The 27,651-nt window shown below is 42.5% G+C and overlaps 1 protein-coding gene across 1 annotated transcript in view; it reads right to left on the minus strand.

Annotated features, from left to right (window-relative positions):
- PITPNC1 (phosphatidylinositol transfer protein cytoplasmic 1) overlaps nt 1–27,651 on the minus strand; it is a 242,459-nt gene that overhangs the window by 4,379 nt on the left and 210,429 nt on the right. Inside the window, exons 7-9 of the mRNA XM_054976296.1 lie at nt 25,559–25,654; nt 12,857–13,012; nt 10,699–10,762 (exon numbers count right to left, since the gene is read on the minus strand). Coding sequence (XP_054832271.1) covers nt 10,699–10,762; nt 12,857–13,012; nt 25,559–25,654 — 316 coding nt within the window. The remainder of the gene's footprint in view (nt 1–10,698; nt 10,763–12,856; nt 13,013–25,558; nt 25,655–27,651) is intronic.

Consider the following 27,651-nt stretch of genomic DNA (forward strand, 5'->3'; position numbering starts at 1 on the left):
TTTGACTTTCAATCAAATTGTGAAAGTGTCACTGCACGTCTCCACCAGAGGGCAGAATTAGTTCACCATAATTTTTTCCCCTAGAAAATTCCAAAGAGTTATTCCTGGTTATTTTCCCTCTACCATTTCAAAATTCAAGGCAAGTTCAGCAAAAGGTCATCTAAGAACTGTAGGCCTTGGGTCAAAGCCAGGATGGTGTTTTGACTGTCAGGGCAAAGTTTGTTTCTCCAAAACAAAAACCTAGTTTGGTTTTAATTTCACTTGAAACCATATGAGGATGAACCCAGAGGGTACCCAGAAAATAAAAGAACCTCCTGAAAAAATTAATGGTATCTGTCAATAATAGACAAATGGTTCAACATTCAAACATATAATTGCCTTATGTGTGTATGCTATCAAGTTGTAGCTGATTTATGGCAACTCCTGCTGGGGCCTTCAAGACAAGAGACATGCAGAGGTGTTTTGCCGTTGCCTGCCTCTGCATAAAGACTCTGTCCTTTGGTGGTCTCCCATCCAAATTCTAGCCAGGCCAACCCTGCCTATCTTCCGAAATCTGACAAGATCAGGCTACCAGGACCATACAGGTCAGGGCTATATAGTGAAATCCTAAAAAGAATTACACCCTTCTAAATCAATTGAAGTCAACGGTCTTAGAAGGGTCTGCTTAGGATTCCACTAATAGTTATTCATCAATTCTGTGTGAGGTTTATTTGGAAAACCAGTGAAGAGAGCAATTTGCATTGGAGTTAATACTATAAGGCTACTCATTAACTTGATGTTAAAGGCTGAACTGAAGCCAAACCACAAAATGTGGAAATGTAGTAGAATAGTGTGAGAATTAAGGATACAGCAGTGTGGTAAGGGAAACTGATGGAACTAGGTTGCTTCACTGTGCTCTGTACAAATAAAATTGTCCTTCCACATAAAATCCCACTATAGCCAAATGGATTATTGACAGAGCAGGCATCCATTACCTGTTTCTAAGGCAAAAACGTTTACCTGTGAAATAACTGCACCTGCTCTGCTCTGTGCCCTTTCCATTTACTATTTGGTTAATGCAACCTGGGCACTCAATATGGTTATGAAGTTCTCAAGCTAAAGCTTAGCATATTGATCCAGCGATCAAGCCCACATGGATTTCTTGCGCACATGGTCTCTAATAATTTTATGATAGAGAGAAAATCTGTGTGCACAAAAGAACATGAGCTCTGTGCCTGGGGAAAACTGAGGCGTTCGAGCATACATTGTCTGACTCTGTTCTAAAAACTGCAGACTTCGATGGCTGTGGTTTCAAGAGCTGCATTAGTATGGATGTTTGAGAACCATGTGCCTGTTCATCCAAAGCAGTCGGATTAAAAAAATAGTTTCTGGTATGCCCAATTAACCCAACCAGATAATTTTGTTTTCATTGGAAGGTTATTAATATATTCAAGGCTGGGATAACTCAGCATCCGAATGCCTGTGGCAAATATACTAATCACTGGAATGGACACTGATTCAGAGCAAAGCTACAAGAGACTTTCTTCACATGGAGAACACTAGATTTTTCTCGCAAGGTTACCTGGGAAGTGAAGTCCGAGTGGTCCTTCCCCTCTCTGTTAGAATTGCTGCCTGAGGAGCTACTTTCTCCCAGGGCGTCCTGTGGGCTGCCTGCTCCCAGGGAATTGCTCTGGAGAAAGTGGCAGCGTCGGTGAAGCTTCAGCCGCAGCGACAGATCCTTCCACTGTTGCTGCGGCTGAAGCTTCACCGACGTGGCCGCTTTCTCCAGAGCAGCTCCCCGGGAGCAGGCAGCCCGCAGGACGCCCTGGGAGAAAGTAGCAGCTGCCCGCCCCCAAACGAAGCCCTCTTGTGGCTCTTCAGGCAGCGATTCTAACAAAGAGGGGAAGGACCACTCGGACTTCACTTCCCAGGTAACCTTGCAAGAAAAATCTAGTGTTCTCCACGTGAAGGAAGTCACTTGTAGTCACACTCTCAGTTGATTGTTTTACCTGCTTTTGCCATACTTCAGGATGGCTATCTATCATTTTAAAGATACAGCATATATTGAATGTCTGTTTCTTGTCCTTTATTATAAACATCACAAACATTGAAAAATTGTTTTGTAAAGGGAGTAGGTCTTATGATGTTGTAGGTAGATAACCAATTACAAACATGCACAGCTGGTTTCAGTGAAAACAGCAAGATCTTAACAGTTTGAACAGCATCTGAACAAAACGTGGTGTGTGGACCCACCACTCCAATTATGTATGTCTGGACATGTCCTGAGTTTTGCCATGATCCTTTCAATTCCATTGTGAAAATGGGGCATAAAAAGAATCCAGGATGATGATTTGCGGTGATGAAGCCTGTTCCTACAAGAATCCCTGTTGGCCAGAATATGATCTAAAGCCTATCACTGGCCGTTTCCAGACGGCTTACCTGGCTCCGGAACGTCGCGCCATCTTGCGGGGAAAACGTGAAATATCGCGTTTTCTCGTGCGAGTTTTGCGCGACGTCGCATGACGTCACGCAAAACTCACGCGAGAAAACGCGATATTTCGCGTTTTCCCCACAAGATAGCGCGACGTTCCAGAGCCAGGTAAGCCGTCTGGAAATGGCCACTGTTCTCTATTCATACTAGGAGACGATGGGCAAGATTTTTAAAGACACTACATACACTTCCTTGGGCATGACTCTCTATTTCATCCACAGTAGATGAATGTTGATTGCAAACTTTAATGTTGGTTTTTTCATGCATATTTCTCTCATATTCTCGAACATCCTCCATAGTCATATCTGAAAAAAGTTCAAGATGTTGGGATTTTCTATTAATTCAATCCAGCTTTAAATAACAGGGAAGAATCTAGGGACAAATAATCTTTCTAGCAAAAGCCAAAAAAAAAAAAAAAAACCAGCAGGAAGCCAACTAGTTTTATAAAGGATCACTGATAAAGACAATTAAACCAGCCAAGGAAGGTATAAGAAGGTTAAATTGAAGGAAAATCAAAGAATAAGGAGGCTGGGATAAGGAGGCTTGGACACCGGGATGTTTTTGTGAAGCGAGTGAGGCAAAAAGCTGCTGAGGTGTGCAGGTGTTTACTAGAGGCATACATCTTCTAAAATGAATTTAGAAGATTTCCTGAAAGAGATTAAGGAACAGCTCAAGAATTTACTTACCTTGTCAAGAACTATCCAGGCCAGTTCTACAGTATTCTTTATAAGATGGCACCTTTGTTATTTCAGTACCACATACAGTTCACTTTTCAGAGATTATGTAACTCAAACACTCTTATCAGGTGATTGTTGAATACTGGTGAACCAATGAAATAATGTAATATTTTAAACTCTACGAAAGCTATGTCCAAATACAGCAAGGTATGCCAGTAGTTTGTATTCTAGAGCTATCTAATAGAATTGTTCATAACCAATACACTTAGGCACTGTAAACACTGGGTATGTTCCAAAGCTCTGCAGAACTCCAGTGCTCACATGGAGCTTCACTATTCAGGGGCTGTATACTCTCTTCTCTGTTAGGAAAGGATCTTGTATACTAATCAATTCCATTATAATAGGGGTAAGAATTAGTACATCAGTTTCTCACCATGCTGTAACAATAAGCCCTAACACAATCTGTTTACTTCTATGAGCCAGGGATGACCGTATTTTAGTATAAGAGTGCCCCCCGCCCCCCCCCCGCCCCCAGTTAGAATGAAACATTAAACTTCGATCAAAGAAGCTTGTAGGCGATGTTAATTGCATGATCAGAAGCATTTTTGCCAGGCATAATGCATGCTCTTAACTTACAACACTGGAGTTAATAACAAACAATGAAATAATATTTCCTCGCAGCAAAGCTAAATAGCCTCTTAGGCTGAAATTCTAAACGCACTTACCTGGAAGTGACCCACTGATTCTGAGTAAACAGTTCTTCTGAGTAAATAAGCTTAGGACGGGGGATTAGTGCACAAGACGGCACTTCGGGTAGCCGATTCCTCATTTTAACAGTAGGCCGAATCCTCAGCTGTTGTACATTACTTTACATTGAATTCACATGGTGCTGTCAACTGATATGCACACCCCACTGAAAATCTAGCTTGACATTTGTAACAAATATTGAAGATGTGTTGACAATTTAAGAATGAACTACTTGAAAGAAGGTCCTCCCTCGTTTTTCTTCTGCAGCAAAGTGTTAAAAGTCAAGATAACTAATTTTATATTATCCAGTGGTAGCAATTTATATGCAAAAACGAGTTTTCCAGTAAAATGTAAGTGCTATGATCACACTTCTCAAAAGCAAATATATACAATATGACTATTTTGGCAGGGCAGCTTCCCATCTCTGGTAGGCAGTTATGAGCAGCCAATTCTGCTTCAGTAGCTTGGTAACTATATAAGTAGAATGAAGGGGATAGGAATAGAGAACTAAAGTTTCTGTACATGTGGAAGCCATGCAAATAGGAAAAAGATTTGGGAAAAAACAGGAAAAAATTGAGGAAATTGAAATATATGCTATATTTTCTTGTCAAGCCTTATTTTACTGCTCTACTAGGCCAATAAACATTACAAAGTCCATGTGGTAGACACATTGACTGTCAACAGATGTGATCATGGGGTTCTGTGCTGGGAATTTTCAGGCACGAAGGTGCCCAATTCAGACTAGGACTATGGCGCATGAGGAGAAGAGGCTTAAGATCCAGGAGCTGCTATTGGTACTGTTGGGGAAACTTACATGTATTGATGGCTAAACATAAGTATTAGCAACAGGGAAAATAGTGGCTTGTTGGGACTATTTCAAGGCAGGAAAATGGCTCTTCATATGCCTTGGTCCCAATCTGAATGCTTGGGAATTGGGTTTTCAACATGGAACTACAGGTACACATCTGATCCGAAATCTTCATCATGGCTATGTCCACCACATGGTCTTTTAAACATATGAATTAGGCATTGGCATATAAAATTGTACTATTAGTCATATTTATAAAATCTGTAAGTATAATGCCTTAATTTCCTACTAACAAAACTGTAAATATACTCAGTACTTGCAGATTGCAGATTGTTGCTGTCTTAGCACATCAATATATCTAATTCTCATCTGTCGATACTTAAATCTGGAGATTGAGGTCATGGACAGACAAGACAGATACTTCTACAAATCCAAGAAAAGTTCCAGGTTTGCAGAAAAATCTGAAATCTTTTTAATTGTGTGTGTGGGGGGGGGGGTTAAACCCCCCCCCCATACAAATGATAAAAGCAGTGCTTATAGCTTTAACAAACAAAGGTCCTCAGTAGCCGTTGCTAGACAACTGCAAAAGTACAGTAGCCTTCAAGACTTAGTTTCTGACAGTAAAAGGCAGGGGGAGGCGGTATGGCCCTTTCCAGAGCTATTTTGGCTTTTGAGGGAGGACTTATCAGGGCAAGGCCCACCAGCAACCACTGGGCGATTTGATACCATGCAACTTGCAAGATTCACCCAGGCCCGGATGCTCACTATTGTTCAACAGCAGCCATCCCATGAAAGTCAGTAGAGGTTAGAGACCCAGGTTTGAATTCCCACTCTGCTGTGGAAGTTCACTTGGAGGCTATGGGTCATTTACACACACGTTCAGCCTAACCTGTTTCATAGGATTGTTGTGAAGATAAAATGGAGGCAAAGAGAATGATGTAAGCTGCTTTGGGTCCTCATTGGGGAGAAAAGTGGGGTATGCACGAAGTAAAATAACTGTAGCTGAAGATGGGAGGCAGATGCAATTCAGTAGGTGGGTAGGACGGAGAGAAGGGAACAAGGGGAGTTGAGGATATAGGCTCCCAAGAGGAAAGAAATAGTGTGAGGAGAAGGGTACAGAGTAATGTCATTGCAGGTTCCCCACTGTGCAGCTGGGCCCAGTCCAGTGGCAGGGCCGGAGTGTCCATAGGGGCAGGTCTGGCAGCCACCCTGAGGGCTGAGGCGCCGGAGAGGGTGCCGTGTGTGTGTGTGCTATGGAGCTGGTGGTGGCAGCACTGGAGGGCTGGGAAGCCACCTGTGCGCCGCCCCGGCCGCCTGCCGCGCCTGGCCCACAGCTGTTGCAGCCTCTCAGCCTTCCAGTTCAGCTGCCCCATGGTGCCACCACCACCATGCGCTCCTGGCCAGGCGCAGCAGGCTGCCGGGGCGGCATGCGGAGCAACTGAGCGGAACGGCTGAGAGGACGCACGCACGCCCTCCCAGCTGCCTGCTGCGTGATGTTATCATGCAGTCCAGGTGTGTGTGTGTGTGCACGCTGTGCGCGGGAGCAGCAACAGTGCTGAAGCTGCCCCCGGCCTCAGGCACCAGAAAACATGGCACCAGGCCTGTCCAGTGGGCAGGCTGGTACCAAGCAACTGAGCCTTGGGAGAGGCTTTTGGGAAGGGAAGAATGAAAAGCTAAAGACAAGGGGAGATTAAGGGAGGTTGGCTGGTGGGTGGGAAGGAGAAAAGGAAGCAGGAAAAGAGGGAGGATGATTTGTTTTACAGCTGCCCCCCCCCACCTGTCTTGCAGCTGGTTCCATGCATCTGTGCTGTCTGCCCATATCCTATATTCATTCCTGGGAAGACACGTGGAATCAGCAGTAGGATAACTTGCCCTCCCTCTAGGGCCCTTCTTTGCTAGTTAAAACATGCAGAGTAGAAAGGAGGGAATGAAGATACCCTTCTGGCCTCTGTGAGCACATGAGAGCTAATTTGCACCCTCTATCTATTTTGGGTCACACATTAAAAGCGATCTGAGTTGGAGTTTTCCCCAATCAATCTCATGTTTAGAACACATGTAAAGAGAAAGTCACTTTTATGTTGAATCTTTTTTAGTCATAACGGATGTTGAATAACAGCCAATGGCTAAAATCAAAATGCTCAGTTCTGGGCATGCATAGCCACAAGCTAGATTTATTGCAGTTAAACATCATGCCCAGGACAGTTTTAGCTGACCAAGTGCTTCAGGTTCTTGTGATATAATGCCTCAGCTTATGCATTAAATTAACAGAGTAATATGCTAACTCGTTTTAATAAGGATAAAGTGCAAGGAGCAGAGAAAGAAACAGACCTGGAGAAGGGTTTAGCATATGGTCTTGTCCCAGGGAGTTTTTTTTACTCTTGAGGCTGAAATCAGCTTTTGTTAAAATAGTTTTAAAATGTAAAATGTTATGTTGGCTGAAATATACATATTACTTAAAACTAAAACATTGCACAACGGCAGGAGGGACAAATAGATGGATCTTCATAGCGATTTGTATGAAACAGTTTTGGTGCACAGTTTTTGGAGCACTGGTACCTGTCCAGGTAATTAAGCACAGTCAGTACTAGATGTCTGACTCCCTTTTGCCATTAGACTCGATATCGGATCAAATGAATAAAAGATCAATCCATGTTCAGTCTATGGGGTGCTGAGAGAAGAAAATGTGCCAATATATATGCCTAATGTAAACCTATGGCAGAGTTCAGAGTGAAACTGTTCATGCTGAGATTAGATGGGATATGCAGAATGATGTGAGCTGAAACACCAATCGTCTCATACATTCAGGAACAGTAGTCTTCCCCCACCCCATAATTCCGCCCCCCTTGGAATTTAGAGGTTGCATGGTAACTAACAGCTCAAATGGAACAACAGGGCAACACAGGGAGAGCTGAAAATGTATGAAGGAGGCTGCAAAACCAACTTGATTTTACTTTCTCTTTTGCTCCGTCCACTATGTATTTTTTCTCCCTTGACAGAATGCATTCAAGGCATAGCACTGTCAGCTAGGGAGAGCTAGCAGGCCAGTGCTCAGCATCAAACAGACCTTCACCTTTGTGAACCTGTGTTACATTTTCCTAAGGACTGCTGACAGCACTAATCCTGATTCTGACATTTATTTTTCCTTTGATCAAGTCACCTAATCAGTCCCTCTTCCATCTGTAAAATGCAGATAATAATCCTTATTTCATAGGCTGCTAGGATGATTAGTATGTGAACGGTGCTTTGAAGATTAAAAATGCTAAGTTCTATTGTTGTTCAAGCCCTTCTGAACTTTCTTCTTGCTGCTTGTTATATTTGCAGCTGCCTGGGGTTATTTCTTCTGTTGTGCAAGTCTATTTCGATCATCATCTTTCTGCAAACTTTTTCTTTTTAAAAAAATGTTTCCTACATTTGCTGCATCTTCTCAGGCAGATCTGAAAGGAAACTGCCCAGGGCAGATTTATATAGGGATATTTACCTATAGGCAGGGCTTTTTTTCAGCTGGAACGTGGTGGAACGGAGTTCCGGAACTTCTTGAAAATGGTCACATGGCTGGTGGGCCCCACCCCCTGATCTCTGCGGAGGGCCATCTCAACTCCCCTCTGTCTGGAGATCAGGGGGCGGGGCCACCAGCCATGCGACCATTTTCTCCGAGGGCAACCCACTGAGTTCCACCACCTCTTTCCCCAGAAAAAAAGTCCTGCCTATAGGGATGTCATTTCTGTACAGGAAAACTGCATGTACAGTGTAATGCGTTGCAAACGAACCTTCCTATTTCAGGAAAAACAGAGTGTCCCTCAACCAACACACTCAGCAATGACATCAGATCACATCAGTGGTTGGGGGGGAAGCCATATTGGTTGATGGAGGACTGCCATATCTCCTCCCTCTATCGCCCAGTAGCTCTGATTAAATAAACAAAGCCTACCTGGTCCCCAATTTACAGCACCAGCCTAAGTTGAATTACACCCTTCTAAACCCATTGACTTCAATGGACTTAGAAGGGTGTAACTGCTTAGGACAGACTCGTTGATGATAGGATGGAGAGAGAGATTATTGCTTCCCTACTGACAAGTTGTACCCAGCCCTGAGCCATGCCAGTGTAGTGGTTGTTTCTAAAAGTTTAATACCACTGATAAGAAGGGTATAACATTTATTCTATTTCTCTTAGAGAATGTGAGCAAAAAGATCATGAGATATTGCTCTGCAGAGGTGAAGGAGGTATACCATGTAAAGGAAACAATAACCATTTTTATTGAACCAAAGTGCAGAGTCCTTTCCTTGTCTAAGACTGTCCCTAAGGCAATGAGAAGAGAGAAGTTGGTATTCATTTGATCCTTGGCTGTCATTTCATGTTTTATGAAACTTCTGCAACAGAACAAGAAAAGCTCTCCTCTGATACCTTCCTAGTTTTACAGCTAGTTAAATTCATGTAGCTGGACTAAAGTCAGTTTCCACTGAACAATTCACTTAGCCAGGTAGTTAATGAGTGAAATAGATGGGTGTAATAGATTATCTAAAGGTCAAATGAAATATTCAGGAACTGACATGGAATAGTCCTCTCATATGATTTAACCACAATGGCAGTGGTAAATTACGGGAATTAGTCACAAATCATTTAATGGAACCCTTCTGAACCCCTCCCCCTAATTCCAAACTACAGTTAGGAATTTTGGGAACGGTTGAGACCAGGGCTTTTTTTCTGGGAAAAGGTGGTGGTGGAACTCAGTGGTGGAACTCAGGACCGCACAATGACATCACTTTGGGTCAGCTGGAACAAGAGGGGAGTTTTTAAAAGTTTAAATTGCCCTTGTTGAAAATGGTCACATGGCTAGTGGCCCCGCCCCCTGATCTCCAGACAGAGGGGAGCTTAGATTGCCCTCCGCGCCGCATGGTGCGGAGGGCAATCTCAACTCCCCTCTGTCTGGAGATCAGGGGGCGGGGCCACCGGCCATGTGACCATTTTCTAGAGGTGCTGGAACTCCGTTCCACCGCGTTCCAGCTGAAAAAAAGCCCTGGTTGAGATTGATTCACCAAACATTTACAAATATGATGTGAACTTATTGTTCAGACTCATTTGGTAACGTTCACAGAACTCATTCCTATAAATAACTCTTGCCTAGCATGTATTTGTTTCAGGGTGTGTGCACTTCAGGACCAGTAGGATTTAAACTGTATTTCTTAAGTGAGTTTTAACATGCCAGTATAATACTGCATTTTCCTCAGTTATCTATTAATAGGCTTAAAATATACAGAAGTTAAAATTATGGGCTGATGCAGATATAACACAGAATCATGGTTTGGAATTTGGGAAGAGACTGTGGGATTGCGTGTTTGCTTCTCTGTTCCCTGCAATCCCGCTCAGTTCAAATTCCTGACAACTCGCTCTATCCTGATTTGGCAATATAGCAACTTCAGATCCTGGGCCGTTTCCAGACGGCTGTCCTGCACGCGGGACGTCGCACCACTTTTCGGATCGTGCCGGGGAAAACGCGAAATATCGTGTTTTCTTGTGTGAGTTTTGCGCGACGTTGCACAAAACTCGCGCGAGAAAACGCGATATTTTGCGTTTTCCCCGGCACGATCAGAAACGTGGCGTGACGTCCCGCGTGCAGGACAGCCGTCTGGAAACGGCCCTGGTTTAAACCTCCCAATTCCATAACTCCCAGTTTGTGAACCTTAGTTCTATGTGATATCTAAAGTAGCCTTAGTATGAAAGTAACATGAGGCAAAACTGATATTCTAAGAGCTTCCAATGCTGAGATGAGTGAAGATGAACTGGAGGATGCCAACACTGGTTTGGGATTGTAGCTGGAGCTACAATACATATATCCCCAAATTCTAAAAAAAAAAAGTCCACTGGAATGCTTGGATCAAAATTATCATATTTAAAACAGAATACTAGTTCGTCCCAATCTTGTTCTAAAATTCATTCTCGACTATTAAGGATGTGTTAAGAATGAATGCCATATATTTTTAATTAACAAATTACATACCATACCACTCATCGACCCATGCAAAAGCCTGTCGGTGACCAATCAGCAATATATCTCTGACTACCTATAAAACAGAACAAGGATAAGGACACCTATACAAAAAATCAGAAATAACATTCTACAAAATGTTTGCACTAGGTCTCAGTCCAGACATGTTCCAAATGGCAGGACTCCCCCTTCAATGTATGCTGGTAAATCTTAGAAGCATTTAGGTGAGGGGTTGGTTTACTGAACTTTCTATTTGGGGAAAAGCGATCCTATTAGTAAGCACACAAGAAACCAATAGAGCATGCTCACCTGGGCATCTGATTTCCTTTTAGTCATGCACGGATAGGAAGGTGTGTATAACTAAAAACCTGATTCATCACTTAATTTTAAGTACTAGAAATATATTAAAAGTAAGATAGTGTTCATCTGATCCTATTTTGACTACTGTACTTTGCAGATTATTTGGTATACCCAAATGATTTTTTAAAATGTATTTGTTAATCGGTGTCTGACATTGCAACATTTTGATATCTGTATAGGTAAAACTTTGATCCTGCTAGTCTTACAACCTATTAGTGATGTCATATTGAGTAGATTCGTAAAGGTGATGGGCATTGTTTTGGAAAGTCCCTGAATTGCAAGCATACATGTTGCTCTACTTCTCAGATACTACTTACTGAGTTAAACAACTGGCCTATAAAACGATTTAGTGGTAAGTCTGGGCACCTTAACAACTTGGCAGAGGTCCCCCAACTGAGAGAGCCAGCCTACAGAGAGGAAGGTCACAAAAGCTGAAGTCACAGATCAAGGTTTGTGGCTAGTACTAAATTTTTCCCAGCACTCTTTGCTGTCTTATTCTCCTAGCTTTCATATATTGGAATGTTAGTAAAGGAAGAAACAACCAGAAAAGCCTAAAAAAGTATGTGCAGACTAAAAGTGCAGATTGACTCTGTGTTACTAGGTTGAAGATCTTGAATTAAACTAGGTGGAACTCGTGACACCATGGAAGACACAATGCTACATTTTGGTCCTGATTCCTAACTCCACAACTTGCATGAATTTTTCTTTCACAGCCTGAGAACATGACTGAGTTTGTAAAGGCACATACAATGATCAGCCAACAAACTATAAACATGGTACTATCAGTGAAACTGTGACCTCTCTGCATGGATTAAATTTGAGACAAGCAATCATCTATTCATGAGAGCTGTAATAAAACCGCTGTATTAAAGAAATGGTAGACATTTTATGTATTGATGTATTGTCGAAGGCTTTCACAGCCGGAGAACGATGGTTGTTGTGGATTTTCAGGGCTGTATAGCCGTGGTCTTGGCATTGTAGTTCCTGACGTTTCGCCAGCAGCTGTGACTGGCATCTTCAGAGGTGTAGCACCAAAAGACAGAGATCAGCCCAGAAAATCCACAACAACCATTTTATGTATTCCTTGGTTTTGAGCTGCTATTAACGCATAACACTTCTAGGCAGGCTTCACTACACAAAATGCTCTTCAAAAAGCAAATCAGAAACTTGCTTCTTCATACATAGTTCAAAGATAAATGGAATTATTTCCAAGGCCTTTAAGATATGGAAGAATTCTTCATAACAACTGCTCATTTATTATAGGATGGTTTTAAGCATGCACCAATTTTCCAAGCATCAGAAGGAGGAAACACATGTAATGAGAATGAACAATATTCATATTCTAACACTGACAAATCCTCATCCTGTGTTACAGTTTGCTGCAGTTCCTTTCCCACTTTGTTCCTCTTCACTCATTTCTGATATTGAATGAAATATAAGCAAAATATGCAACATTCCAAGCACATAAATGATAACTGACCTGTATGAGTAAGTATGTCTGTGTGTGTGTGTGTGTGTGTGTGTGTGTGTGTGTATAAAGTTTTTCCTCTCTCCCTGTTTCTTGTATAGACAGAAGTGGGAAATGTAGAATAGTTACACTTCAGATATCTAGGTTTCTGTCTTGCATATCAAAAGAGGAAGTAGCAGTTTCTCAATAGGTGAAAAAGGTTTATACTCACCCTTCTCAGTTTAGAATATATAATAAAAAACTCTGAAATCAGATCTACAGCTCCATGACTTATGTATATTCTGATCATGCACAAGATAAGGACAGGGAAAGAGCTGTGCAGGGACACTGTCCTTCACTCACCTTGTGAACAAACTGTTCTACTCGAGTTTGAAGTCCCCATACTTCAAATTTCACAGACACCAACTTGTAGGAACACATGATGGGCTGGTGAGTGTCTCTCCAGCCCTCTTTTAGCAGGCCTCTCCCAGTCTTCTCCGATTTGAAATATTTAGGATCCTATATAAGAAAGACATTTTTTTGGAAGGAGGGGAAAAAAAAACCTGTTAGAGAATACATCTGTATCAGTAGCACAAAAATATCGAAAAGTAATACAAACTGCTTTTCGCTGCCAGCGACAAGCAGAACATCGTTCTGGCTACAATAATGTAAGCCGAGCAATAGCACTGGCAGTAAGACGTCCCAAGCCATCTAATTAGGGCATTCAATTAAGCAATTAAGCACTATTTGCTGTTCCTTCTTTGTTTTGTCTTGGTGCTTTTTCAAACTAACAAACCCACCTTATTTTCCAAGACGAGCCAAATAACGCTGCAACCAGCCCAAGTGCACTAGCCTCAATCCACCATCACTTTCCCTGAAACTGACTCTAGTGTATAGCCACTTGCAGCAGACCTGACTGAGGGACATTTAGGTTATGTTAAGCTGGGAAGAAAGGGATAGCCCACTACCTGCTCTTCCCCTGCCTAAGAAGCTCTCCTGATCCTGTGCCATGCCCCCACCAAAGGTACAAGCCCAGGTTCAGACATTGAGGGGAATGGAGATGGCAGAGACCCAAGGTAGAAAGTGGATTGCACCAATTCAGACTGCATATAGAGGATCACATTTGAGAGTGTTCCTGTATGTTTAGCTTCTATGTTTAGCAAATCATAGCCTCATTTTTATTGCCAACTTAACAACGCTCTGGTGCTATAGCTGCAGTCTGAGTCTTAACAGTTTTAACAGGTTTGAGTAGTAACTTGAAATATGTGTTGGTGCTATAACTTAGCTGGTAATGAATTACCTTAAGAATATTCATTAGCAACAGCCGTGGCCTTAAATGTACAGATTGAGTTTTCTTGCTCTTGATTCTTACATGAGGTGTGTTTAATCAGCTTCCTTTTCAATGAATAAAGATTTTATTATTGTAATCTGACTCTAAAGATTATATAATATTATATAATAATATAATATTATTATTGTATGCTGACTTGTATGCCTGTTAGGGGGAAGTATGAGGTATAAATGAATTTAAAAACTAAATAAACATGCTTCTTAGTCCTGTTACAGAAATAACTGGGTTATGAAATACAAGGAGAAAAGGACACTTCTTAGAGATAGTGATGTAGAGTTGTCATTATCCATAGTGCACACATTAATTTTTCTTGTCTCACTGTGGTCTCTGGGGCAAACTGTTTCTGCAGGTTTCTTTAGTTCTTTGAGTAGAACAAGGAAAGAGCCAAAAGTAGTTCCCAGTAACAAACAAGAAGTGTGCAGAAAAAGAAGTGTCAGCCCATGCATGCATCCTGTGTTGACTGCTCAGCAAAAATGCAGAGATAAAATGGTGGTGTATCAGATTGCACCTTTGGTCTTCTGGGAGGAAGGAACAAAATGGAAACCAGCCAGCTGAAAATGCAAAAGCAGTAGTGGATCAGATGTCTCTTTAACACCAAATGGAACACATAGATCCCTTAAAAGGTCAAGAATCTGTGGATAGCGGTGCCTCCCCTTCCAAAAAAGTGAGGTTCCTCCCAGTATATTGGTACAGTTTTCAGACTAGCAACACTGGATGGGGTCTTGTACCATGATATTATAATGGTTGGAAGCTATTCTAAGAGATGTTCAGAAATGGTTGTATGTATACACTCAAGGTCTGACTTAGGAGTTGAACCCAGGACTAACACATTGAAATTCAACACTTTACGTACGGAGCTATACTGGATTTTAGCCTGTTGGAATATCTCCATGTTTTCCATAACCCATTTGATCAAGTGCATTGGAAACTTAGGGGCATGTAGTGATGCAGGACATCTATAATCACTTTTTTTTTCACATCAAGGCAGTCTTGGAAGGAGGAAATAGAATCAGGTTCTGGGAAAGGGAGGAGGTTATTTAGCCTCCTCTCCTCCATTAAACAGCATTTAATTTTAAATTACTCTCCCAGCTGCTATTTGCCCATTGGGGAAAGTATACAGGAAATATGTACACCCCCTCCACTAATGCCACTAACAATGGATGTTCCATATCATGTCTAGTTTGATCCTATTACAGTACTTTTGCCTGAGCCTGTCATGCAATTCTTTAATTGTAAGTAGGGCTTTTTTTCAGGGGGACGTGGTGGAACGGAGTTCCGGCAACTCTTAAAAATGGTCACATGGCCGGTGGCCCCGCCCCCTGATCTCCAGACAGAGGGGAGTTTAGATTGCACTCTGCGCCACTGGAGATCAGGGGGCGGTGCCACCAGCTATGTGACCATTTTCATGAAGGGCGATTTAAACTTTTTAAAACTCCCCCCTTGTTCCAGCTGACCCAAAGTGACGCCATTGTGCGGTCTTGAGTTCTACCACCTCTTTTCCCAGAAAAAAGCCCTGATCGTAAGTATTACTATTTTGATTATGTTTTATTATTTTTAAGATGTTGTACTAATTGTCTATTCATACATTCTTGTACTGATAGATCCCCTTGACAAAGCTGAAGCAAAATGCGTAGGGGTTACTTATAATTAAGGAATTCTTCCTTTTGCACCATTTGCTGTTCCTTCTTTGTTTCGGGCATGTCAGTTTGACACTCCCCTATTTTCAGATTTGCTTAACTTTCTTAAAGGCCGTGTTAATAGGGCATAGCCATGGGTGCACCAGAGACTATTAAAGCTGGCTGTTACTTCTACTTTAAATGTGGCATAAAGTACGTTGGGTTCAAGATCAAGACAGTGTTTGGAGGATGCTTTTTCATAAAAACTTTTTATAGCATCATGTCCTAAAATGGAGTCCTGGCAAATACTTGCAGGAACTATTACTATGAATTACAGATGGCTCCTTTTTGGCATTTCAGTCAGTTCTGCCCTGCTGATAGTAGATATTATTCACACTTTCCTATTTTTCAAATTAAGCGTGCATTTCATTCAGAAAAGCTATGTCAATTCAAAAGTCCTTCGGCGTACTCAGAAAACAACTTTTTTTAAAAAAATGATTGAAAATGGGTATAGTTTCTCCCCCTTCAACACACATATGCATCACCAGCAAAAGACAATAATTACACACAGCTCCTAGTTTTCCTTTATATCCGACTGCAAATCAAGCACAGAGGCAGAAGTATTTCTGCTTTGTTAGCACTCAATACTGAAAGTGCTATTTTTAAAACATCCTGCACTTGGCATTACAATGTACTGAAAACACAGAGCAATTTGTGCCATTTGCTAGCAAAATTATTCTGTCAAAATGAGCTTGCCTCATAAATTATATCTGCAGACGCACTGAGGGGAAGAAAGGGAGATTCTGAAGCAAGTGGTTATAGAGGGCTGTTAATATGGTGCTTGCTCGACTGTTATGTTCTGGACTAGACAGACGTTGATTGTAATCCTGTGACTGTTCAGTATGAGTGAGCCCTATTGTTTTCAACAGATTTCTGTGAGGGCATGAAAGCAGAGCACAAAATCTTGTTTTAATTTTTTAAAAATCCGAATTATTAAACAACAAATTTACACTGTCCCGAACTGTAAGGTATATAAAACAGTATGGAAGCTTCCAAAGAAGGAGGCTTTAGGATTTGGTTTTCTTTAACAGCAGCTCTCCCCTCCCTCCTGGTCTGTATGGCAAACTGTTAGGTTTTGTTTGCAAGTGTCCTACGTTCGGTCATGGAAGAGTTAAATTGTTACTCTGTTTGTTTAGTCAGATAGCTAGTTAGCATAGGACCACTTAGGCTGCGAGAAAAAGTTCCCACAGTAGAAAGAGGAGTCTTTTTGGTCTTAATGAAGGAATCTAGGAATGTCTATTGGATGAGCCAGTTTATTGGGGGGCAATTAGCTAGCAACATATACTAAGGTTTTATTGCTCTTTGTTTCCGTCTGTTCTAAGTATGTCTCAGTTCAGTCTCAGTCTCTAAGTTTCTCTCTAAATTCCTAGCTTAGCCTTCAAGATGTAGTCAGTTGTTTATTATTTTCCTACCAAATGTATCCCTTTTATCCTGTTATGTAGTATTTTATAGAGCTAGAACCACTGAAGTCTGTCTACTTATTTCCACTGCACTAATATCAAACTCTGCTACTCTGCTACCTTATTTATCTCATTATAATCTGCACCCCCTCAACACAAACTGCTTTTGAAACTGAAGTGATTTTCACTAGAAGTTTGAGATAGTTAGGGATGTACACTTGAAAAAAATTGAGTTTTTAAATTTTGGGAACAGTTTTCATGCTGGTTGTAATATTTTGCTTGTAAATGAGTTTTTGTATTTTATTTCTGCTGGTTAATGTGGGGTTTTGAATATCGGTTACTGCGGATTTAAAGTAAGAAAGGGGGGCTAGATAGGTGAATGGACTGTGCCGTGATTGGACGGTAGCTGTACCATAGGGAGTGGAGTGAACTGCAGCTTTTAGTCCACGTGTTGAGGAAAAGCGTATATTCTGGCTAAGTCAGGCAAACGGTGTGGAAGCCTGAAAGGGGTTTCATTCTGTGAAGTTCAGTGAATCAGTATGGAGTTCTGAGAAATTCTAGCTAAAACAGGCAAACTGTGTGTGATCCTGGGTCAGTCTGTGTGTATCTCAGACAGAGGTTATTCTATCCAAGTCAGGTAAGGTGTATAGGAAAGCCTGAGGAAATCTATGTCAGTGTGGATGAGAGGAGTGTTTATTCTGTGTGGGAAATTAGTTTTTGTGACTGGATCTGTGAATATACCTTTAAGAATATATAGCTATTTTTGAAACTACCGGGCTTACAAACCTATTCTGAAACCAATATTCTTATCAGTACTCTGCAGCTATCACACATATGTACTTACACATAAAGTCTACTTTTGTTTAAGCAAAAGGGGTCCCTTTTTTACCTCACAGTCACTTACATACACTAACTGTTCTGTCATACTGCCATCTAAAACAAAGCCTTCCTATAACAGCAGTTAAACAGACGAGGTCTAAGGCGCCACTTTGGTGGCAATGAAAACCTTTTGAGGGAGTCAGGGAGGCAGCAATATATAGGTCACACAAGTCAAGATGCCATAGGTGGTGGCGTGTTCCTGCACTTTGCACAGGCACCTGGAATCCCTATCTCAAGCTTGGCTAAAGTAGAGAATACCTGAAGTATTCAGGGCCCTCCTGAGGTAAAAGTTTAAGGTAATATAAGGAGGAGCAGTAATAATGGGCCAGAGGCAAGGTTAAAACAGAAAATATTACACTTGTATTCTGGGTTATTCAGGTCCCTAATCTCTTCAGAGTTTGGATTCAGTTTTGATTTGTTTTGGAAATTCTGAGATTTTTCAGGTCCATTATTCCCTATAAGAAATTATTTCGGGGATGGGGGAGCTGGAGTGGCTTTCAAGCAAACAGCATCAAACTTGTAGGGCTCCTAGTCCTTCCTGACCACTAAAGACCATCCAAGTTCCAAGTGAACTGGATTAAGGGGTCTAGTTCTACAGGCTCTTGAACATCCTACTTGTCCCCATTGTTTCCAATGGGGAAAAATTCCATGCTTTCTCCAGGGCAAAGAAGCCAGGGGTCAAAAGGGAAGGATATGGCTCAGTAACAGAACACATGCTTTGCATGTGAAAGGACCCCGGTTCAGTCTGTGATGTTTTTAGTTAAAGGATCTTATAATCTGTGTTTGCCTCTAAACCTGTAAATGTACTCAATAAACAGACTGCTGAAAGAAAATTCACCAAGTTCTCTTTTGTAGCACATGATTTCTTATATAATCTCCTAATGTTGAGTATTCTAATGAGAAGTGTATTCTAATGACAATCAGGTCCTCTCTTCACATACAATGCCACACCGCCTCCTCTTCTACTGTCATGTATGTCTCTGCCCAGCCATCCATGCCAATTTTGATTCTACTGCTCAGTGCTGGATGCTTGATGTTGGTATTTGTAAACAGAGGCTTGATGTACTTTGATTTGCTCTTTGTTAGTGTTATAACTGTTTATCAAGCTTACAGGTGGCTATCTACTGGACTCTACTGTTATGACCTTGGGCTTCCTCTCAGACTATGATATGTCTTTCTCCTTGGCAACGAAGCGTGATAGCACAAATATGTAAAATGTTCTCACAGAGAAGGAGCGGGGAAACTTTGCTGATAACTGGGAGGGGGAGGAGAAGAGTGAACTAGAAAAGAACTGTTTCTTTCCCGTGTTGTCATTCTGGTCAATCTCTAGTCGAGCTGCTTAGATGTTTATATTACTCCTAAGTAGACCTATGGAACTGTATCTTGAAATGAACTGATTTCTGAATAAAATACATTTGACTTAGTACTGGTGTCATACTGCAAATGGACCAGAGATCTGTCTGCAGTATCTTGTCATCCATAGCCTGACATCTACCCTTCCAGTTTTTCTTGAACAACTCGTAGCCATCCACTACCACATTCCAGTCATGGGAATCATCCCACCAAGTCTCAGTCATTCCTGCTATATTGTAGCCCTCTGTTTGCAAGAGAAGCTCAAGCTCTTCCTTCTTATTACCCATACTTCAGGCATTGGTATATAGTCACTTGTACCCTTATATATTTGTTTGATCTGTCCTACCCAGGTGGGCCCCCGCTGTTATCACTTCTTCATTGAAATCCTCATGTTGATCATCCCCTTCCCCTTGTGGCATCAGTTTAAAGCTTTCCTGATGAAGCTCTCCAGGTTCTTTCCAAACATTTTCTTCCCTGACCTTGAGAGGTGAAGCCCATCACGTGCCAGAAGGCCTTCTCTAAGAAAATTTATTCCGTGGTCCCAGAACCCAAAGCGCTCCTGCCTCAGTCAATGATTCACCTCAAGTATGGTCTGCTCCCTTCGCATTCCTCTTCCTTTGACAGATAGAAGAGAATATCACCTGTGCCCCCACTGTCTTCAACTTCCTTCCAAGAGCTTCATAGTCCTCTTTAATTCTTGCGATGGTATTCGCAGCCGTGTCATTCGTTCCCATGTGAACCAGCACAAACGGGTACTGATTAGTCGGTCTGACCAGTTTCAGCAGTCAGTCTGTAATATCCTGAATTCTGGCCCCTGGCAAACAACACATCTCTCGGAGTAGGGGATCTGGCCTGGACACATGACGTTCCATACCCCTGAGCAGAGAGTCCCTGACGACTACCACTTTCCATTTTCTTCCACTTTTGTGTGGCCCCATGCCCTCTTCACTCCCTCCTCGAGGTCTTTGTGGTTCTCCTACTCATCTCTGTCAACATCTCAAGCACCTCAAAACAATTCTTGAGCTCCAGTGGACCAGAGCGTTGCCTTAGTCCATGTCTTCTGGTTTGTGCTGCAGAACTGAGAGGAGGCTCAGAAGGGAGATCAACTCTTTTGATAAGGTCCCCCATGACATTCTGATGGGCAAACTGGAAGACTGTGGACTGGACTATAGGACAGTTCGGTGCATAGGGAACTGGTTAGAGGACCGCACCCAAAGAGTGGTGGTCAACGGCATTTCATCAGATTGGAGGGAGGTGTCCAGTGGGGTGCCGCAGGGCTCGGTTTTGGGCCCGGTACTTTTCAATATTTTTATTAATGATCTGGATGAAGGAGTGGAAGGGCTGCTCATTAAATTTGCTGCGATACCAAATTGGGAGGATTAGCAAACACCCAAGAAGATAGAATTAAAATTCAACAAGACCTGAATACTCTGGAGAAGTGGGCAGCTGTGAATAGAATGCAATTCAACAAAGACAAGTGCACAGTATTGCATCTGGACCACAAAAATGGGAAGCACAAATACTGGATGGGGGATACACTTCTGGGGAGTAGTATATGTGAAAGGGATCTTGGGGTAAGAGTGGACTGTAAACTAAATATGAGCAGTCAGTGTGATGCGGTGGCAAAAAAGGCTAATTCAATCTTGGGTTGTATCAAAGGGGCCATAGCGTTGAAATCTCAGGAAGTCATAGCCCCTCTCTATACTGCCTTGGTCAGGCCACACTTGGAGTATTGTGTGCAGTTCTGGAGGCCCCACTTCAAAAAGGATGTGGACAAAATCGAGAAGGTGCAGAGGAGAGCAACGAGGATGATCAGGGGTCTGGAGAATGAGCCCTACGAGGAAAGGCTGAGGGCCTTGGGAATGTTTAGTTTGGAGAAGAGGAGGTTGAGGGGGGACATGATTGCTCTCTTTAAATATTTGAAAGGCTGTCATTTGGAGGAGGGCAAGGAGCTGTTCCAGTTGGCAGCAGAGGGTAAGACCCGAAGCAATGGGCTTAAATTACATGCACAAAGGTACTGGCTGGATATTAGGAAAAACTTTTTCACGGTCAGAGTAGTTCAAAAGTTGAATCAGCTGCCTAAGGAGGTGGTGAGCTCCCCCCCCCTGGCAGTTTTCAAGAAGAGGCTGGATGAATATTTGTCAGAGATGCTATAGGCTGATCCTGCACTGGGCAGGGGGTGGACTAGATGATCTGTATGGCCCCTTCCAACTCTATGATTCTTCCTTCTTCTTTTGGACTTATTTATTCATGCTTGTGCAGAGCCCCCAGGCTTGTCTCAGTAAAATCCTCCCCTTCCTTGATTTCCTGAAGGGTGGTGATCCTCTCCTCCAGGCTCTGAATCTTCTCCTCCAAAAGCCTGACCAGCTTACACTTCTGACAAGTGAAGTCCGTCTTCTCTTCTGGGAGGAAAACAAACATGGCACACTCCATGCAGGTGACTGGAAAGAGGCCTTATGTCAACATCATCACCTTCCAAGTATATTCCAAGAGTAACCTGTGCAGAGTTTCAGGCCCCACAGTCCGAAATGCAGAAAGACAAAAAAAAAACCTTTACCTTCTAGCAGCAGCTCACCACATGCTCTCCACTCCTTGCCTCAGCCCAGCTGTCTCAGCCCTGCCTCTGGTGAGGAGCCTTTTGTTTCAAAACATCACTTCCTACCAAGCACCAAGCACCGCAGAGCCCTGCACAGTAGGGGGCAGGGCTTGTAATCAACCACAATCAACAGCAACTCATTCAGCCCCCAACAGAACTTAAATAGAACCACTTTCTAGCACGCTACAAGAACCCACTCACCCTCAGTTTCTCACACAGCAGCAAGGCAGGAAAAAACCCCTTTCCTTCTTGCAGCAGCTAACCACATTCTCTCCACTCCTTGCCTCAGCCCAGACCTTGTTCAGAGTGAGGAGAAATTTCCCTGTCCTTTCCAGGGTATGGAAGGCAAAGCCTAGTGAGGAATCCAAAACTGCCCCCAGAAATATCACCTTTTGTCAAGGAACCTGAGATGACTTCTCCATTTTGACCCTCAGGCTCAGTAAGTGGAAGACGGTAAGAACCAGGGGCATGGACTTCCTGGTCTGTCCCATTAGAAGCCAATTGTCGAGAGGTGGTATGATTTTCGTTAAAATATGCAGAGTAGAAGAGAGACAGAAAGGAAGAACGTTGTACTGGGTTTTTTTGGAGCCACATTGGAAGCGAAGAAACTTTCTGAAAATTATAAACTTGTTTAAGAAACAGAGGTCTAGAATGGGGTGGAAGCCACCTCAATTTTTGTCCACAATAAAATACCGGGGAAATATCCCATAGGAACAAATGGGTGGAACTGGTTCTATGGCCTGTTTCTGCAGAAATGACTGCACTTCCTCTAAAAGTAAAGCGGGAGGAGGTGGAAGGGTTGGACAGAGGGGGAATATTTGGGTGAGTTGTCTTGAATTCCAGAGAACAGTCTTGTTTGATTACAGACAACACCCAAGCCTCCTGAGTGACTGACTCCCAAGACTGTAGAGGAAGTGATTGGCTGACCAACATGGCCCAAGAAGACATGGAATCAAAAACCTTGTTTGCTGGATCCAGACTGATCCCTGGGGGATTGGGAACTGTCCTTTGATTTGAGTCAGAAATACTTCCTTTGTGGTTGAGTGGTGACGAAGAAGGCTGTTGGAGAGGCTCTGGGCAAGCGTGCACCGCTTGAGGATGGAACCAACTGTATTTGTTATTGTAAGGTGCATGTGTCTTGGGTCTTCTAGAACACATGCAGGTTTCAATTTCAGTCTTCATTCTGCATGAATGGAGAGACAGAGTTCTTCATCATGGATGAAGTAATGAGGAGGCAGGTACATGCCTGGAGAAGTTTCAAAACTGAAAGTGTAGTAATGATACAGAGAGCCATATGGAGAATACTGGAACCGATGGCATCTATAGTGAGGAGACAGTTTCAATCTATTGTCATTCTCAGATGGATCTGAGGAACCCATTCCACTTCCACAAGCTGTATTGGTGATGGCGGTAGTGGAGAGATAGCTGTCGATGGTTCCATAACTTCAGGAATCTCACCCTCAGAAAGGGGATGGAACTGAAGCAGAACACATCTAGGGGCTGGAGATGGAGTTCTCGGAACTCTGGGTAGATCTGATGCAACCAACGTGGTTGTCAGGTGCTCAGGATCACCTGTCATATTCAATACCCCCTGCAGCTGGAGACAGGCAGCTGAAGCTGATGCTGTTGGGGTGATTCTGTTATTTGAACCTGGGGTGGGAAACTGAGAATAGGAGGTGTTTGTTCCTGTTGTAATCTCTCCTGAGTCTGGGAACCTGCCTGAACTTGAGAAGTCCATGAATCACACAGCCTGCTTTTCTGCTTGCAGAGTTAGAAGATTGTTAGACGAAAGAGGGAGGGATTAGGAGTAGCTTTGGGGAACCTATATCTGCTTAATACTTGTCTGTAACCGCCAGTCCTAGCAAGGATGGCGTAAGTGTATAATACTGGCATCTTATCAATAAAGAACTTTTACTCATGAAGTGAAGTCTCTTGAGAAGTGCCTGGCATCCTTACAGTGGTTAGAGCTGAAGAGGAGAACATGTTACAAACATGCTTCGACTTGAGCTTAGCATTTTTCATAGGCAGCTCTGATTGGCACTGAGAGAGAACCATCAAAAGCGTAGCTGAAACTGACTGATTCTGAGCAGCAATAGGCACCATACATGCTGGAGGAACCAAGGAGGCCCGTTTTGGGTGCTGTGGTCCAATATCTTCAGTGTTTTGATTGGAGTTGGCAGAGCCTTTCAAAGCTACCAGAGCTGCTTTAAGTTTAAAGAGTGTTTAGCCAGCAGAAATCTTTTATTTTCTTCCATTTTCCCTTATTGATAAATTAGTCTTCAATAATTCAGGAAATGCCTTATATGCTTAAAAAAGACTTGTATATTTTCCATATGGGTGCTATATAAAACTGAGAACTTCATGAAGTGTCTCGTCTCCAAAAAAGTGCCTGCATAACAATAGTTCCCCCTTTAATAAATCTTTTCAGAAGTACCAGGTACACCCACCACCCATTAGCAGAGCAGAAAGGATTTCTAGGTGCTTCCAGTGCACAATACATTCCAAACTGTGAGAAAGGGAAATAAGATATGAGCATGAAAGCACTTTTCTAATTTATATAAATGAACTGAAGATGACTACTTAACATATAAATTGTTGTTGCATCTAAAAACCAATGAGCTTGAAAGCTTATTAAGTTTAATTCTGCAAAAATAAAAAGTATGAACTGGCTGGGAAAAGAATCGACACCAAAGAAATAGAAGTAGACCGAACTGACTTCAAGAAGTAGACCTGACTTCAAGAGGTGCTGCATGATCTGTGATATCATCTCTCCATTTTTTAAAAAAGTTAAATAGCAGCCACATGGGGCCTGGATTTGGATACCGGTCATAGTGTGTGTGTGGGGGGGGGAAGAAATGTACACCCCTCCCCAGGTGTTTCTAGCCCTAGAAAGGGAAGAGAGGAGTAGACATCCTGTGAGGGCATGTGTTGTTTTCAACTGGCAAAATCAAGAAGAGATGGAAGGGTCAAAGCTGTCCCTCACATCACAGCCTCAGTTGGAATTGGGTCTCTGCACAGCCCATTAATTTTCTTTTCAACATTTTTATTCACCCCTTCCTCCAGGGGGCACAGCATGGCTTACACGGTCGCTTAGCCTACTCTTTGACTTTGGGGAGATGCTGTCATGGATCTCAGCTTCAGCTGATATGCCAACTATGGCCATTCCTCAAAAAGCATGATCTGGCCTCCGTGGCCCATGCTCTAATTACATCCAAGTTAGATTACTGTATGTCTGGGGATGCTGGGCCCGCTTCTCCCAGACTTGGCAGGGGAGAGCTCCGTGGGGCCAGGGCAGCCCACAGCAGAGGCGGGAGAGGTGGTGGCCGATGAGTGGAGCTGCAGTGAGCAGGCAGGGCTGTCTAGTGTGCTAGGCTTCGCCAGCTGCAGCGGCTTGGCCATAATGTTAATATAGCATGTGAGAATGGGTCAAACTGATACTGTCGTGATATTATGCACCATACTTCTCTGGCTGCAGAAATTGCAGAAGGAACAAAATTCATTTTAAGATAAGTAGATCCTAATGCAGCCCATTTAAAAAGTGGCTCCAAAAATGAAGCCTCCAACTCCCTGCACAAAGCAAATAATTCTAAACCAATTACTCAGGCCTCCTGCTAGCAACCAGCTTTGCCGGAAATTTTTAAACAAAACTTGTTGGTTGCACACATGCCATGACATCACTTCCAGGGAAAACCCAGAAATGAGGGTGGGTAGCTCTAGGAATTGCTGGAAACCACTGGAATCCCCCCCCACCACCCAAGTTCCTGCTTGGCAACCTTAAAACCAATCCAAAGCATAAAATCCTTCACCTACCTCGGACTCTTTGTAATAGCGCTCTGGAATTTCATCACAGGCAATATCAATAAAGCAAACTTCTCTGTCAAGATCTTTGGCTTCATTATCAAATATCTGCATGATTTAAAACAAACAAACTTTTAACATTCTAACATTCATGCATGCTTTAAAAAAAACCCTAAACTCTAAGACTGAATGTTATGAATTAATTCTAGAGAACAAAAATACTCGTTCCAAAGCAACATAGTATGTTCTTGGCAGACCCATAGGTGCATTTCTTAATACAATAATGACCAACTAGAGGTATAATTTCAGAATTTGTAGTGAAATTCTAAAGATCTGTAATCTTAATTGTAATTATTTAAAGTTTAAGTGTGTTTTTCTTTAAACGCTTCTTCATTTAAACTCTTCTTCAGCTTCAACCTTCTTCCTCTGACTCTCCAGGTGATATCTGCAACTTCCTTCCAGTGGTGTGACCATCCCATCCTCTTCAAAGAACTAAATCCATCTTGATTAGTATTGTTCCAATAATAGCTGAGATTTTTTGATTCATGCGCTGATCCGGACACACAAGAGCTAGGATTTCATATCTATCCTCCATCCCTTCCACATCATGTGGGATCTGCAATTCCAAGACTACAAATCCCAAATGAGACTGTGAGCCAAAACACACGAGCAGAAATACCCAGGTTCAGCACGTGTTCTCTTACCTCAAGGTTTGCCGGGATCTGTAGGCGTCCTGGAAGCTTAAAGTTTAGCATTTACAGAGCAGCAGGAAGGGAAATACAGGTGCCTGTATTTCCCTTCCCCTTCCTGCTGCTCTGTAAATGCTAAACTTTAAGCTTCCAAGACACCTACACTTCCCAACAAACCTTGAGGTAAGAGAACAAGTTTAGCATTTACAGAGCAGCAGGAAGGGGAAGGGACATACAGGCGCCTGTATTTCCCTTCCTGCTGCTCTGTAAATGCTAAACTTTAAGCTTCCAGGACGCCTACAGATCCCGGCAAACCTTGAGGTAAGAGAACACGAGTTGAATCTAGGTATTTCTTCTCGTGTGTTTTGGCTCACTGTCTGTCTTCCCGGTCCCTGTATTTCCAATATATTTTCAATAGGCTGCAACTTTTGATTAGATAATTGGGTTCTATAAAAAGCTTTAAATGCTTGGTAAGCTGCAGGGGGGTGGGTGGAAGAGGGGGATGAGTGAGTGAGGTAGTTGGTTGGTGACTGAGAGTGTGTGGGTGGAGCTAAGAAGTGTGCAGGGGGGGAGTCCTCAGTTAGTCAGCGGTCAACAGAGTCTGGAAAAGCAGTCTTGTGATTAGAATCCCATGTGGTGCTGTGAAAAGCATTAAGATCCTAAGAGGAAAATAGAATATTCATAGAGGACATATTAGGGACTAGAGGGAAACAAATCCTAATATTGTCATAGTATTATAAGAGTGTGAGGGGAAGAAGCTGACAGAAACCTGAGTTAAAAGTGAGAGTTAACTGAGGCAAAATAAAATAAAGATCGAACAAAGTACATTCTGAAGAGAAAGATAACTGTTTTATTTGCTGAAGAAAAGTTGTGAAAACATTCTGAAACCAATACGCTTCTTGTAAAAATAACATTTTATTTTGTTTATGGTTAAATCTACAGCCATAAGCTATTCCCATATTTATTATTGTGATATACACCCCACACTAATTGATCTGTTGCTGAGAGAGCAAATAGGGAATTCTGATAAATGTACAATTATTTTCCTATTGGCTACTCACAGGGGTCATTTCGTAGAAAAAGAGCTGCAGGAACTCATTAGCATAACTTATTAGCATAACTCTTTAGCATATGCCACACTCCTTGCCATCACTGGAAGTGTGTCATTAGCATAACTGATTTGCATATGTCACACCCCCTGGCATCATCAGAAGTGAGTCAGAAGGCAACACCCACCCCCTCAGGCTCCACCCCGAAAATTGGACTTTACTTCTTACTGTTTTTACAACCTAAGTCATAAACAGCAGCCCTCATCCCACAGGAGGAGAACCAAAAAAATTAGTTATCGTGTAACTTAAAAACAGGGTTTCTCACCTGTAACTGTTGATCGTCGAGTCTCTTCTGTGCAGACACACA

Source organism: Eublepharis macularius, chromosome 4, assembly GCF_028583425.1.
Source record: "Eublepharis macularius isolate TG4126 chromosome 4, MPM_Emac_v1.0, whole genome shotgun sequence".
In the NCBI taxonomy this organism is placed as follows: domain Eukaryota; kingdom Metazoa; phylum Chordata; class Lepidosauria; order Squamata; family Eublepharidae; genus Eublepharis; species Eublepharis macularius.